Here is a 15669-nt window from a genome sequence, read left to right as displayed (position 1 = left end):
CTATGAACCAAAATGAGTTTCACACCAATGATCTAAACTCATGTCTTGCTCTCAAGGCCTGATTTTATTTTAGTAGTGGGTCTAAAATGAGGAACCACGAGTCCAGATTCTGCTGCTACTTTGACCGTCACAGGGAGTCACCTGCGCCTGTTTGGCAACTTAAAATTCCCGATCAGAGACCGAAAGCGTACCGCAAACACCTGCCTAAAGAGGAGGAAATGAGACCAACAAAACCCGCAGCAACACGGCGCCGGGGTATTTAGCACAAATATATGCCATTAAACCAGAAAAATAACAAAATGAACGAGGTGAAATAAAACGAAACAAACACTCACGGTACATCTGCACGAAGCCATAGCAAACCCGAGCGGTTCCTTTGAAAGCTAGCTAGCCATTTTGTTAGCTTAAATTCGTTTACTAAAACCCGGTTTTTAAATTCGACCTCCTACAACTTACCTCTAAAACTCGCTGTTTCGGGTGTTGTTGTTTTTTAATATGCTGTCATCCAGATGACTTCAGCGGGGAGAGATCAACCCCAGTAGAGCGGACAGCTCATCTGTTTCCTCCTTGTCTGGTCGGACAGGATGGAGTAGCTGCATTAAAATAAACTCCCGGGAAGGACTCTGGGAGATGTAGTATGCAGCTGGACCAACAGCTGAGCGCGGACAGAGTGGTCCCCCTGGCGGCTGTTACTGCATAACTACACACAAAGTGCTTTCCATATCAAAATAATTACAGTTTTCTTGGTTATTATCATAATTATAATTTAGTTTTAAGCTTTTTTTTTCAGTTCAGTTCATTTGCAGAGAGACTTTGCTTTTCAGTTTAGTAAAAAATGTTCAGTTTTATTCGCTTTTTAATACTCTTAGTGTTATTATTATTTATTATTTTATTTATTTATTTATTTTTACAGATTTTAACTACGCACAGGTCTATATTAAAGTCCACTTAAACAACATGCTACAGAGTCATCCACAGACAATATTTAAACATCTCTATAATCCAAGCCCTTGTTTAAGTAAGTCTAGTTGTTGGCCTGTACTATATAAATCCAGAAGCTTCTCGTTCTGTCTTTTGTTGTTTATTTAAATGGTAAATGGCCTGTATTTATATAGCGCTTTACTAGTCCCTAAGGACCCCAAAGCGCTTTACATATCCAGTCATCCACCCATTCACACACTGGTGATGGCAGCTACATTGTAGCCACAGCCACCCTGGGGCGCACTGACAGAGGCGAGGCTGCCGGACACTGGCGCCACCGGGCCCTCTGACCACCACCAGTAGGCAACGGGTGAAGTGTCTTGCCCAAGGACACAACGACCGAGACTGTCCGAGCCGGGGCTTGAACCGGCAACCTTCCGATTACAAGGCGAACGCCCAACTCTTGAGCCACCATCGCCCAAAACTCTGTGTCTCTCTCTCCCCAGTCTCAGTCATGTCTCTGTGTTCTGTCTTCCTGATCTGTTCCTATGTTCTTCTCTTTGTGTTTTGTGTTTTGTCTCCCCAGTCTGTCACGTGTTTCAGTGTTTGTTGTGTTTGTGCTACTTCCTGTTTCATTTTGACTGTACCTCATCTCATGTGCATTGTGTTCAGTTTTGCTTGCTGCTGTGTTCCCAGGTGTCTCCACTTCCCTAATTACCCCTCATCCCTCTGTCCTTTGTCAGAGTGTCTGTTCTCCTGCGTCTCCAAGTTCCTAGTGGTCTATCCCGTTTAGGTTTTCCTGCTTAGTTCCTTGTTTCCGTTTGGTTTTCTTATTTTTGTTCTGTTTTGTCAATCAGCCTTAACAAATGCCTCTCCTTCAGTTAACTCATTTCAGTCACCACACGTCTGCATTTGGGTCTTCTCTCTGCCAGACAGACATAGATTTAACAATGTCTGTGAAGCTGGATTTAGGAAATGAGTGCTTAAAGTTTTTAGAACATGTTTATGTTAGCTAACTAATGACAGAACTGAGAGCTCACTGGAAAACAAGAAGATTTATAAAGATTGTTATCAGAGCATATCAGCTAACAGATGGGTTTTCCAAATCAGTGCAGCTAGCAAAACAATGTAGAACCACTTACTGCTCAAGAGACGCAGACTGAAAGTGGACACTATAGCCTTAATTTCTTAACATAAAAGTCCAGAACATCTTTATTGCAGCCAGGGACAAAAGTAACCCCTTAGACTGCTTTTTAGTTTTAGTTCCCGTTTTCCACTATCCTTTTTTTAAAACATTTCTTCTGCAGCCGCTATCAGGCTGCTATCAGTCTCTCCCAGAGGTGGTAAAAGTACAGACATTCTGTACTTAAGTAGAAGTACAAATACTACTTTTAAAAAATAAAAGTTTAAATACTGATTCAACTTCTCTATTCAAGTAGAAGTAAAAAAAAATACAGGCTCCGAAATGTACTTAAAGTAAGAAAGTGAAAAATAGTTCTTTGCAGGATGTTTCAGAAAGATTCTGGGTGGGCAGATCAGCAAATCTGATTTTCCCTTCAAACAGCTACACACAGGATGATTTCTTTAGATGACTCATCATTTAAAATACTTCAGTGCTTACAGTTAATGCAGACTCAGGCATGGAAAGGCTGGTGAAACGCGATCACTTTCAGTCGGTTAATCGCTGCATTTATGTTCGCAGAATTGAAACATTCTCCAGAGAAGTATTTTGAAACACCTGGATCCTTTTCGGAGTAGCTGTTTATAGATTCAAACATGTCTCAGAGAAAACAACCCTGCAGATTTCTGAGGTAAGTTTTCTTTCTTTTTTCTGTAGGTCACTAACAGAAAAAAGACCCACACAGGTTCACCTCACAAATATATAATTGTTTATATGTAGGTAATGTCCTCAAGTTCTTGATAACCACTTTTTCCTCTCTCCCTCTTTTTTTCTCGTCTGCTGTTGTGTGTGTTTGTGTTTATTGTGTTGTCTCTTTCAAACAGCTGCCGGTCCTCACCTCAGCAGTGCTGCCGTCTCCTGTAACCCTGAATGGTTCTAACCTACTTTTTCTTTCTTGTTTCTGATGTTGTGGTAGTTTTTGTCCTCAGATGAGGTTTGAAGTGTCTGTGTTGTGCAGCTGGTCTGGTCTGTCTCTAGACAGCTCAGGCTGCACCCACCAGTAAATGGTGGAGGCTCACAAGGACATAGTCAACACACACAAGTTTCTGGCTTTCTGAACTCCTCTGCACGAGGGTTTCTTCGACGAGGGGAGGGCAGTGAGGCACAGCCCCCCGTCCCCCATGGCCCTGCTATGCCCGCCATCCTAGGGAGACCCTCTGCAGAGGACCTGAGAGAGCCAGGAACTTGTGAGTTGTGTACATCCACTCAGGCATCATTCATACTTGCTCTGTAGGCAGTTCCTGTCAGAAGGAAAAGGCAGAGCAGGAGCGCCGGGGGGTGGAAGACGGTGCCTCAGTGCCTCTCTCCTTCTGACATTGTGAAAAAACCCCAACAAATTTATAATTGTTTATATGTAGGTAATGTTCTCAAGTTCTTGATAACCACTTTTCCTCTCTCTTAGGGAAACCCTTTGCAGAGAAGCTGTCAGAGTTAGGAACTTTATAGGTTTTTGAGCTCAACATCATATTTATATAAAACTAAATTTTCAGTGAACATTTGAACCCCACTCAGTCGCGACAGATGGCCACCCCTTTCTGAGCCTAGTTATGTCGGAGGTTTCTCCCTGTTAAAAGGGAGTTTGTCCTCCCCACTGTCGCCAAGTGCTTGCTCATAGGGGATTTTGGGGCTTTGTTAAATCAACCGCTGAGAAGTTCACTGGCATCAAATTTAGGACACAGCAAATACGTAAATTTGTCATCAAGTGAGGAATCATCCATTTGAAACATATTCGCGAGTCATATTTAGTTTTGTATAAATATGATTTTAGGTACACTAAGGCCAATCACAGACTAATTTGTACAATTTGGGGGAAAATAAATACAAAATTTGGAGGAAATAGATTTGTCATTGTGTCAACACATCTTTGTTACATATGCAGTGCTGGTGTTATATTCTTAAGATTTTGTTCATTTGATGAGTATATCTTTCTGCCTTGCTTCACATATTTACTGCTTCTTGGCTAGCTTTGGTCATGCTTGCATCAACACAGGTAGAAACAGATACACATCAGAGAATCACCATGCATCGGCCTATCTAAATGCAAATGGAAAACGACAAACCTCTAAATATAAATAACTTTTAGATTACTAAAGCTATCAATGGATCCACAGTTCCCAGAGTGAAAACACATTCATATTATGTTCAAGTCAGTTGTTATCCAATATTAAAACTATAAAATAGAATAAACACTATTTTTAGTTTACTTATTTAATAAAGAAATTTCTTAGAATTTTCAGAAAAACTAAAGTTATATATAGCAAATTAAGTAAGTACAAAGCAAGTAAAATTTTATTTGTATTACAATTTTCAACATAAACATCACAGAGTGCTTCACAAGAAACTAAAACATAAAAAAATAACCACAAGGAAATTTTAAAAGATGAGTTTTTAGCTGTTTTTAAACGAGATCACGAAGTCCCTAGATCCCAAGTTCATGCACACAGCTGTTGTCACGAACGTTGCACTCGCTTACGTCACTGTCATGAGACATTCTCGCAAAAAAAAAAAAAAAAAAAAATCACGGTTTAGTAACGCAGTAATGCAGCGTTACTAAACAGAGACACAGAAGGACAGATATTGTTCCTCACATTACTAACTTTTTCAATGAAGAAAGAAAGAACATTTTTACAATCTTCATTCAATGAAACTGGACCAGCAGGTGGAGCAGGAGCAACAATATCGCTAATGATGTCAAATAATACCTTGGGGTTACCTCTGCTCCTTGAAACTAAGTCTGAGAAATAAGCAGCCCTTGCATCTCAAACTGATGCGTTAAATGAAACTAAAAGGGCCTTTAAATGAAAGAGATTAACATGTAGACAAGTTTTCCTCTATAATACAACAGGAATTGAATAGCAAATACTGTCATTTTTTCACAGGGACGGTTCTGAGAGGACAAACATTGCCTAAAATAGAAAGACAATAATTATTAAAAAGATTTGTTAGTAAATCAACATCGTTATAGGAAGGTAAAACTAAATTCAAAATATCAGAAAATTTAGCAGCAGCAGTAGAGGAATTTAAGGTGCGAGACCTAACCGCATGTCGAACAGAAGAGAGGAACAGATGGAAAGTCAAGTTAAAAATAAATGTTTATTGAATCTTGTTTATATAGATAGATAGATAGATAGATGTGTGTGTGTGTGTGTGTGTGTAATAATCCAGTTTACTAGGATCTATGACACGATGCACGTTTACCAAATGTACACGTGCATGTAGCGAGAGACACCATTAACATTTTCTAAGAATGAAACTTAGCATCTAGCATCGTTTTTCATATGCATTTTCAACTGTACCGAAGAACTGAAACTTTTTCCACATGTGCTACAACAATAAGGTTTTTCACCCGTGTGGACTCTCATGTGTCTTATCAAGCTTGACTTAAGGATAAAGCCTTTCCCACAGCCTCTGCAACAGTGTGGTTTCTCACCTGTATGACTTTTTATGTGGCTTGCAAAATGTGCTGCGTTGCTAAATCTTTTCCTACAGGTGCTACAGTAATATGGCTTCTCACCTGTGTGAATTCGCATGTGTCTATTCAAATTTGTTTTTAAATGAAATCTTTTCCCACAAGTGATACAGGAATGTTGTTTTTCACCTGTATGAAAATCCATATGCATTTTCCAATACGGCTTCCACTTAAATCTTTTCCCACATGTACTACAAGAATATGGCGTTTCACCTGTGTGAGTTCGCATGTGTGTATTCAAATTTGTTTTTAAATGAAATCTTTTCCCACAAGTGATACAAGAATATGGCGTTTCACCTGTGTGAGTTTGCATGTGTCTATTCAGGTATGTCTTCTTACCAAAACCTTTTCCACAAATGCCACAAGAATTCTCACGTAGGTGAATTTTCATGTGTCTATTCAAATTTGTGTCTAGATGAAATCTTTTGCCACATGTGCTACAGGAATATCGTTTTTCACCTGTATGATATTCCATGTGTATTTTCAAATCTTCCTTCCGATTAAATCTTTTCCCACAGGTACTACAAGAATGTGGTTTTTCACCTGTGTGAAGTCGCATGTGTCTTGTCAAGTCTGACTTCCAACTAAATCTTTTTCCACAGTAACTACAAGAATGTGGCTTCTCACCTGTGTGAATTTGCATATGTCGTTTCAAGCTTCCCGTCCTATTAAATGTCTTTCCACAGCAACTACAACAATGTGGCTTCTCACCTGTGTGAATTTGCATATGTCGTTTCAAGCTTCCCGTCCTATTAAATGTCTTTCCACAGGTGCTACATGAATGTACTTTCTTGGAATTTTTAACCATCGGGTCTGCTATGATTTGATTCAAATTATTTCTGTGTAAGTCATTGTCCTTGCTTTCACACTGATCTGTGACAGGAGAGTTGTGAGAAAGGAGCAGGACACTGCTTGGTTCTGGTTCCCTGTAGTCACTTTCTTCACTAGCAGGAAAAGTTTCAGTCTCCTGCTTTTGTTCAAGCGGTTTTCCCTCTTCAGTGATACCGAGTTCCTTGTGTTCCTCTTTAATCTGTGAAGGATCCTCCTGGTCCAGACTGGAGTTCGTCTGGTAGCAGACGTGCTGATATGTGAGCCCCTCCTTGTCCTTACAGTCATGTTGTGGAAAATCTGAAGGGACAGATTAAAAAAACAAAACATACATTTGAGAAATTACAAGGTAACCTTAACCATTAGCAGGTCTCCACATGGTAAGCATGTTATTCAGATATACCAGTGAAAGGCATGTTGTGGGGAGAAACTATTTTGCTGACTCAGTGAAAACCATTTTGGCTGCTCATTTACAAACTATATGAAAAAACACTCTTCTTCTGTGATCGAGTTAAGTTTAGAATCATATATTTCAGAAAGTCAAATATAAATATTTACCATACTTAACCCAATCCGGAATCTGTTTGAATATTTTTTCCCTTTCCATGCTGCAGAGCAAACCTCAAATTCTTGAAAACCGGCAGAACAAAATCTACACCCAAACTTTGTTGGGTGTAGATTTTATCAGAGAAGGTGGTGGACATTTTAAACTTACACTCACTTAAACTGACTTCTTATTTTCTCCTCAGCTTCTGCATCAGTTAATAGTGGAAATCTAATTTTTGTATCACCTATCAGGGGAGATTTCCAAAAAAAAAAAAAAGTCAGCTGTAAAAAAAAAAAACTATTAGATTCTCATAAATATTACTGTGTCGTACTTTCTGTGATATTAGGTGACTGTTGAGTCTGTAATTTCAGTGATATCTAAAATTGGTTCAACTGACTTAAACTCTTGCCTTGAACATCTCACATGTGTTTCACCAAGATTTTTGCTCCTGTTCAAAACTCATCCCCAAAATGTTGCATGAAAACCTTCTGCGTAAAACTGATATCAGACCACCACCTCTTTCTTCTAGCTCCTCCATGGTTATCAACCTGCCTCTATGTGCTCCCAACAGAGAAGATGCCATAACCGACAACACAACACTGTGCGTTTGTGGTTTGATTCATATATGTATAACAGCAACAATCAAACATCAAAACTGGGCAAGAACAAAGATCAAATAAAACATAAACAGATCACCAAGGATGAGAAAATAAAGGTGATTTGTAACAAAACAAACAAAATGTAGGAGAAAACAAAACACTTGATATAGAAAGGCTTGTATTAAAGGTTAAATGGCAGAAAACACTTAAATGTTTATTTAAAAATTAGTCAAAACCTTTACATGACACCTAGTGAAGTACATTTTTATTTAGATTAACCATAAATTTCCTGAGCAGTCAATTCAATTCAATTTTATTTATATAAATGAATAGGATTAGGCTGCTCAGGGCTTCCCATGGTGCCCGAGTGTTTCTTCTTCACTCACCTCTTTTCGCGCTGTGTGTTTATACTACACCACTATCACATTTTATAGAATTGAATTCTGGCACTCTCTGCTTTCCTCCCCCTCCACTCACCTCCAACTGGTTGCAGCAGATAGCCGCCCCTCCCCTTTCTGCTAAAAGGTTGCTTTTCCTCAAAATTGGGGACTTTAAAAAAGCCAACGTGAGCCAGGAGCTTTCAAATATAAACAGTATACTCGACCAGAGAGGAGAGGACATTGGATCACAGTTACAGCACGATTAGCAAAGCCTATCACCCTGTGCCGTGTGCTGCACTCTGACTTTCTGTCCACGTCATGATCATTCTGATGCACGCGTACAGAGGCTGAAGCTCTCCAAACCTGTTGTGAGGACTAAAAAAACTGGAGTAAGGAGGCTGTGGAGGAGAGACGCACGGCTTGGAATCTACAGACTGGGACACATTGAGGGCTACTTCTAAAGGCTGGGATGAGTTTACGACACTGTCACCTCCTATATCCACTTCTGCAAGGACAGCATTGTGCCAGGGTGAGTTTTAATAATGGCAAATCCTGGTCCTCCTCTGCGCTTCTCCCTGTACACTAACTGCTGCACCTCCAGCCACCAGTTTGTCAAGCTGATTAAGTTTGCAGATGACACCACCGTTATTGGACTCATCTTGGACGGGGATGAGTCCGTCTACAGGATGGAGGCTGAACGTCTGGTGTCCTGGTGCAGCCGCAACAACCTGGTGCCGAACGCCCAGAAGACAGTGTAGATTTATTGAGGACTTTAGGAAGCACACATACCTATTCTTTGCAACTTTACTTCAGGGTTCCACATGATGTCCAGCTCCTGCCCAGTCCAGACGATGACATCTTTGGTTTTTGGCTTCAGTGAAAGCTGGTCACTTTCCTGATTGAGGGAGATTTCCTCTTGTTCATCTTTAGTCTGTGGAGACTCTGGGTCCTGCTGGTCCAGACTGGAGCTCCTCTTCTGGTCACAGACCTGCTGGTTATCCAGAACTTCATCTTCAACACAAGAACACAAGAAAATAGTGACTAATGTTATGACAAGAAAATGTCAACATAGTCAATATTCTGACCCCGAGTCTCCCTAAGCTTTAGCAACTTGACCTTTTTCTCATATTTAACAAACCAAACATTTCATATTCTGCTTGCTTGTAAGTGAAGAGAGAGTCAATGTAATGGATGTCTGGTGGGAAGGAGTTCCAGAGATCTCAAGAAGAATCTCTTGGGAACACCGCATTGGAAATGAGAATTCTTGGGAATTTACATTTTATGACTTGGTTGAACCGACAGGAGCCAGAGAGAAAATATTTAAACCAGTTTAAGAGTTTGTCAGTGATTCTAACAGAGGCTAAACTGTCAAGAAGGTGTTAGAGAGTGTTAAAGTGCTAATTTTTGTGACTGCCAGTGATTAGCACACAATATATAAAAAATTAAAAAAAAACATACAAAACCACACAAACAAATGAACAGCAGGATGATCTGAATATGACAATGAAAGCTAATCTTTTAATATTTTACTAATAAAATACCCTGGTCACTTTATTAGGTACACATTCCTAGTACTAGATTGGAGGCCCTTTTGTCCTCAGAACTGACTTAATTCTTTGTGGAGATTCAGCAAAATGCTGGAAATATTCCTCCGATATTTTGGTTTATATTAACCCGAGAGCTTCACACAGCTGCTGCATATCTGTCATCTTCACATCCATGATGCAAATCTTGTGTTCCACCACATCCCAAAGGTGCTCTATGAGGTTGAGAGCTGGTGACCTAAGTACAGTGAACTCACTGTCATTTTAAGGTAATGGTGTTGTAACCAATTATACTAATCAATTGTTGTATCCCATCTGCTTCAAGATTCAACATGTTATGTGTATTCAGAGATGCTCTTTTACATATCTTAGTTGCAAAATGTGCTTATTGGACAGTCAGGTTGAAGCAGTCTGTTCATTCTCTTCTGACATCAACAAGGAGTTTTCACCCAAAGAACTGCCCTCACTAGATTTTTTATTTTTCGGACTACTCTCTGCAAATCATACAGATTCTGGAAAATTTCAGCAGATCAGCAGTTTCTAAAACACTCAGTGGAGCCAGTCTGTCACAAACACCCACACCGCAATCAAAGTGATTTAAATCAGCGCTCACTTTGAACTTCAGCAGGTCATCTTGATCACATCTACATGCCGAAATGCACTGACTGCTGCAATGTAATAGGCTGATTACATTTTGGATTAAAAAGTAGCTGAATGGGTCTCTCAGATATGCAAGTGATATTTAAGGTCTTTAAGGTGTTTTAAATATTCCCTCTCATGCGCTGAACAGCAAAGAATTCTGTTCATATGCAGAAAGTCATCATTTATGAGGCGTACAAATCACTAGTCCAACTTGGTCCTTGTGGCCAATATCCACATTTTTCATTGCCTCAACGGTTTTCCTACATTCTGCGTACAGTTCTGAGCCAACATGACTTAAATCTATATGCAGAAAATAAAATATAGATTTAAAACCCAGTTTTTATTTTACTGTACTAACACAAAACATGTCTTCAGTGAGGCAGCATGCCAGGCAGGAATGCACACCGCCTGTCTTTGTGAGCTCTTTTCATGAGGAGTTAACTCTGATATCATCATGTGATGTTTTTATATGAGTCATATTCATTTCTGAATTATGAAATAATAATATTAATATATTACAGTTTTGCATACCTGTTGTGGTCAGCTTTACTCCAGGTTTACACAACAAATCCAGCTCTTCCCTTGTCCAGACATGAATGCCTTCAGCCTCCTGCTTCAGTTCAAGCTGCTCTCCTTCCTCACTGCTGCAGGTTTCCTCCTGTTCCTCTTTAGTCTGTGGAGGCTCTGGGTCCTGCTGGTTGAGACTGGAGCTCCCCTCCTGGTCACAGACCTGCTGCTCATCCAGACCTTCGTGTTCAACAAAGAGACACAAGAAAATTGTGACAATAGTCACCTATGGAGAATTAAGTTCATGGTTTCATGGATTCTTCCATTCTTGCAGACTTTGCCAGAGAAACATTTACTCATAGTCATTTGTTGATTGGGTGTTGTTATTAACCCTGCAGCTGTACAACTGTGGTCCAATTTTTAGATGTGACTGCCAGTGATTACCACACAATGTAAAATAAATAAATAAATAAATAAAAGAAAAAAAAAAACATACAAACAAATGAACAACAGGATGATTAGAATATGATAATGAAAACCTACAGCATTTTAAGAAGGCCGGTATATGTTAATGCTAATTTTCTAATATTTTACTAATCAATGCACACTCAGTGGTCACTTTATTAGGTACACAGTGCTAGTTACTAGGGCTGGGCGATATGACCCAAAATTCATATCTCGATATTTTTTAGCTGGATGGCGATATAAGATATATATCTCGATATTTTTTTTAAAGCCATAAGTTAAGAACAAAAAGAGAGTTCTTAGTCACACTGTGTCCCAGATGTCACACGGGCACTTTTATTTACATACAGCATAGATGTACATGAAGAAATTACTCAAAAATAAATTATCAGCATTTATTAAATAATCATGGTCCATAAATAAAAGAAAACAATGTTGTTTTTGTGCATAACAAAAAGCTCACAATTGTGCAGTCAAAATGTAAACTAATAGACGCTGAGCATAATAACAAAGAGACAGATTTCAGAGCTGCACCACGTCTCTGAACAGGTGCCATTTATGGTCCTTATACACACACAGTACGTATCACTCCGCGAGGCTCCTCCCCGGTAGCCGTAATCCTCCGACATCAAGCGGTGCAGCTCCGTAGCTTAGCAAAGTCATATTAAAACATTTTTTGACAGATTGCTGAGCGCTGTGTACCACATAAAATCGGTTTGTGGTCAGCAAGCACAACCAGAATTCATACATAAGGCGCGCTGTCGATTTTTGAGAAAATGAAAGGATTTTAGGCCGTGCAGCTCCTCCGGGCTGCATGTCGTTAGCGCGGTTAGCTCGTTAGCGCGGTTAGCTCGCTAACACGTTGACGCCGTCCAGCCCCACGCACGGTAACTCGCTAACGGAGATTTTCCGCTTTCATCTTGTCATTGCCTGCAGGTGAAGCTATGGGGGAGGGGGAGTTGTGTTCAGTGCAGGAGAGGCGAGGCCGAGTAACGTTGCGTAGAGACAAAAGTGGACGAAAGAGAGGCAAACCTGCGGCTCCACAAGTATAATTATAACGTAACATAGACTATATCGATATAAACGATATTGTCACATCTTATATCTCGTATGAAAATATATCGATATCTTTAAAAAAAACTCGATATATCGCCCAGCCCTACTAGTTACGTGTATTCAGAGATTCTCTTCTGCATATCTTAGTTGCAAAAAGTCATAATTGGACCTACTGTTGCCTTCCTGTAGGTTGAAGCAGTCTCCCCATTCTTCTCTGACATAAACAAAGAACTGCCTTCACTAGATAATTTCTCTTTTCGGACCACTCTCTCTAAATCATACAGACGTTTGTGCAGATCGGCAGTTTCTGAAACACTGAGAACAGCCAGTGTGGCACAAACAGCCACACCACGCTCAAAGTAATTTAAATCCAACTCGCCTCCCCAAAACGACGCTCACTTTGAACTAACAGCAGGTCATCTTGACCACGTCTACATGCCGAAATGCATTGACTGCTGTCATGTAATTGGCTGATTATATTAAAAACTATTGTAAATCAACGCATGAATTTACTACTAATAACAGAAATCCCCACACCTGTACTGTGTGACTTTATCCCGGGTCTGATATCCAGCAGTCTTAGCCGACTGATCTCCTCCTCATACCGGACGATCGTTTTTTCAAACTCTGAGAAGATTTGTTCTGCGGCAGCAGTTAATCTCCCCTCTATAAACTCTCTCAGATGAAGAACTGAAGACATTATTGCTACAACAACCGATACATTCAAACTAAATTCTTCAAACAAAACTCATTCACGATGCAAGCGCTGAACGGCATCATTTCCGCTATTCTTCTTCTATTGAACTTCCGGTAGACTGGAAGTATCAAAGGCGCATTGCTGCCCTCATCAGGTCAGTCCAACAAAAATCAAGTCTGGCACTTTCCAGAAACCTGGATAAAGAATTAATGGTTTCAAATGACCAATTCATTGTGCATAAGGCTTCTTTCTGCAGACCATCAAACCATGCTTAACCCTTTCTGACTTACATGCCTCACACTCATACTGTTGCTTTATTATCATCACAGCAGCAGTAAAGTAAGAATGCTTTGTTGATAGAAAGATTTTTAAATATTTAAAGTCCCCCCCCCCCCCCCCCTTTTTGACATTTTTAATGTGTTCAGGTTAAACCGTGCTGCTTGATGTTACTGTGTGCCTGCTGTTTTCATCAACAGTCTTGTTCTGTTCTAAACACTCAGATTCTCTTAGCCTAGGTTGATATTTTTGCCACGCGATTATAAGGGATATCGTGGAATAAAGAAAATTCATTGATTAAAGTTTGATTTAATGGAAAAATCTTTAGTTTTTTCCAACATTTAACATAAAGAATGATGTCCTCATAGATTATAATCATAACTATAATTATTTACAATCTGTTTGATAAAGGAGGGTCTCTTGATTTCTCTGTTAAGTCCATGTAGTGGAAGTGAAATAACAAATCAAATCAAATCAAATCAAATCACTTTTATTGTCACATCACATGTGCAGGCACACTGGCACAGCACATGCGAGTGAAATTCTTGTGTGCGAGCCCCACAAGCAACAGAGATGTGCAAACACAACAACACAAACGAGCAAAATACAAGAATGGCCAACCTGAAACTAATAAATATATGTACAATATATAATAGTGTATGCATTTCTGGATGTGTATACTAAATATTTTCCTACGTGTGTGTGTGTGTGTATACACATTTTTACAAATTAAATAGTAAAAATAATAATAATAATAATAATAAAATATATAAAATATACAGAGTTGAATATGTGCAAAACAAGTGGCATTTATATACAGTGTGGAGTGCATAATGTTGAAGTTCCAGTAGTGAAGCTGAGGTGTCTATGACATGTTCAGCAGTCTGATGGCCTGATGGAAAAAGCTGTCTCTCAGTCTGCTGGTACGGGACCGGATGCTGCAGAACCTCCTTCCTGATGGAAGTAGTCTGAACAGTTTATGGCTGGGGTGACTGGAGTCCTTGATGATCCTCCCCGCTTTCCTCAGGCAGCGCTTCCTGTAGATGTCTTGGAGGGAGGGAAGCTCACCTCCAATTATCCGTTCAGAGCACCGCACTACTCGCTGGAGAGCTTTACAGTTGTAGGCGGTGCTGTTGCCATACCAGGTGGTGATGCATCCAGTGAGGATGCTCTCAATGGCACAGTGATAGAAGGTCCTGAGGATGCGGGGGCTCATGCCGAATCTTTTCAGTCTCCTGAGAAAGAAGAGGCGCTGCTGCGCCTTCTTCACTGTTTTGTTTGTGTGTACTGACCAAGTAAGATCCTCAGCCAGATGTACACCAAGGAACCGGAAGCTGCTCACTCTCTCCACAGCAGCGCCGTTGATGGTGATGGGGGTGTGTACTTCTCTGCACCTCCGGAAGTCCACTATCAACTCCTTTGTCTTTGCGACGTTGAGGGTGAGATGGTTGTCTTGACACCAGTGGGTCAGGGCGCTGACCTCCTCCCTGTAAGCCGTCTCATCACCATTGGTGATAAGACCCACCACTGTAGTGTCGTCCGCAAACTTCACAATGATGTTGGAGTTGTTAGTGGCTGTGCAGTCGTAGGTGTAGAGTGAGTATAGGAGAGGGCTCAGTACACACCCCTGTGGAGCACCAGTGTTCAGTGTGATGGGGGATGAGGTGATGCTGCCCAGTCTGACCACCTGGCGTCTGTCAGACAGGAAGCTAAGGATCCAGCTGCAGAGGGAGCTGCTCAGTCCTAGATCCTGCAGTTTCCTGTCCAGCTTCGAGGGAACGATGGTATTGAATGCTGAGCTGTAATCTACAAACAGCATCCTCACATACGTGTCTCTCTTCTCCAGGTGTGACAGGGCAGTATGTAGTGTCAGGGCTATGGCATCATCAGTGGACCTGTTGTGGCGGTATGCGAACTGTAGAGGGTCCAGTGAGTCGGGTAGTGCAGAGCAGATGAAGACCCTGACCAGCTTCTCGAAGCATTTGCTTACGAACCAGCACAAGGATAATGTTTACAATGGCACTCGACTAAAGGCTTGATAAACAGGGCGTGAGGTCTTGGCTCGGCGAGAGGAGTAAAAGCAGAGTGACGGGTCCAAGAAAGCAACGGGAGCTGGACTGGTGATTAGGTACCCGCTGGAAGAGAGGAGAGCAGTGTTAAAATGGTAGCCAGTGAGGAGTTCTGGAGAGAGTGGAGGCTATGAATTTCTTTGTCTTACTGTGCAGGTGGGAGATGAAGTGTTGAAGGAGAGGTGTTGTGGTCCAGGTGGGATTAGTGGTGTGTGTCGGCTGTCCTGAGTGTTAAAGGTTTCGTGGTAGTTTGAGGGCAGGCAGGTGAGGCAAGGACATAATTCCAAAAAGCAGGCAGGTGAACCACATTTCCAGGATGAGTTGTTCAGCACTGTGGAATAACCAGGAGCAACTAGAACTAGTAAAGTACTTGAAAATTACTGGTATGACGCGTGAGGCCTGGTTACCAACATAGGGTTGTTGGTGAACTAGCGAGGAAACAGCGTAAGGAAGGAGCTTAAATCTCCAGCCTAATTGACTCAATCAGCT

The 15669-nt window shown here is 40.8% G+C and overlaps 2 protein-coding genes across 3 annotated transcripts in view; both read right to left on the bottom strand.

The window, feature by feature from the left end:
• The window catches only part of stard3nl (STARD3 N-terminal like), a 62563-nt gene extending 61979 nt beyond the window's left edge, over nt 1-584 (bottom strand). For both annotated transcript variants that reach the window (XM_085377830.1, XM_085377829.1), the window contains exon 1: nt 457-584. The gene's annotated coding sequence lies outside the window, so the exon portion shown is untranslated. The remainder of the gene's footprint in view (nt 1-456) is intronic.
• A 4771-nt stretch (nt 585-5355) lies between these two features.
• On the bottom strand, nt 5356-12838 carry LOC146612913 (uncharacterized). Its single transcript, XM_085378347.1, has 4 exons — nt 12676-12838; nt 10642-10857; nt 8714-8935; nt 5356-6698 (listed from the first exon to the last, which is right to left on the bottom strand). The coding sequence occupies exons 1-4, from the start codon at nt 12836-12838 to the stop codon at nt 5356-5358; spliced, it is 1944 nt and encodes a 647-aa protein (XP_085234473.1).
• Nucleotides 12839-15669: the final 2831 nt, after the last annotated feature.

This window comes from Diplotaxodon limnothrissa, linkage group LG18, assembly GCF_057381915.1.
Source record: "Diplotaxodon limnothrissa isolate DT_005_m linkage group LG18, D_limnothrissa_male_GT1.1, whole genome shotgun sequence".
NCBI classification, from domain to species: domain Eukaryota; kingdom Metazoa; phylum Chordata; class Actinopteri; order Cichliformes; family Cichlidae; genus Diplotaxodon; species Diplotaxodon limnothrissa.
This window is presented reverse-complemented; position numbering and strand designations above follow the sequence as displayed.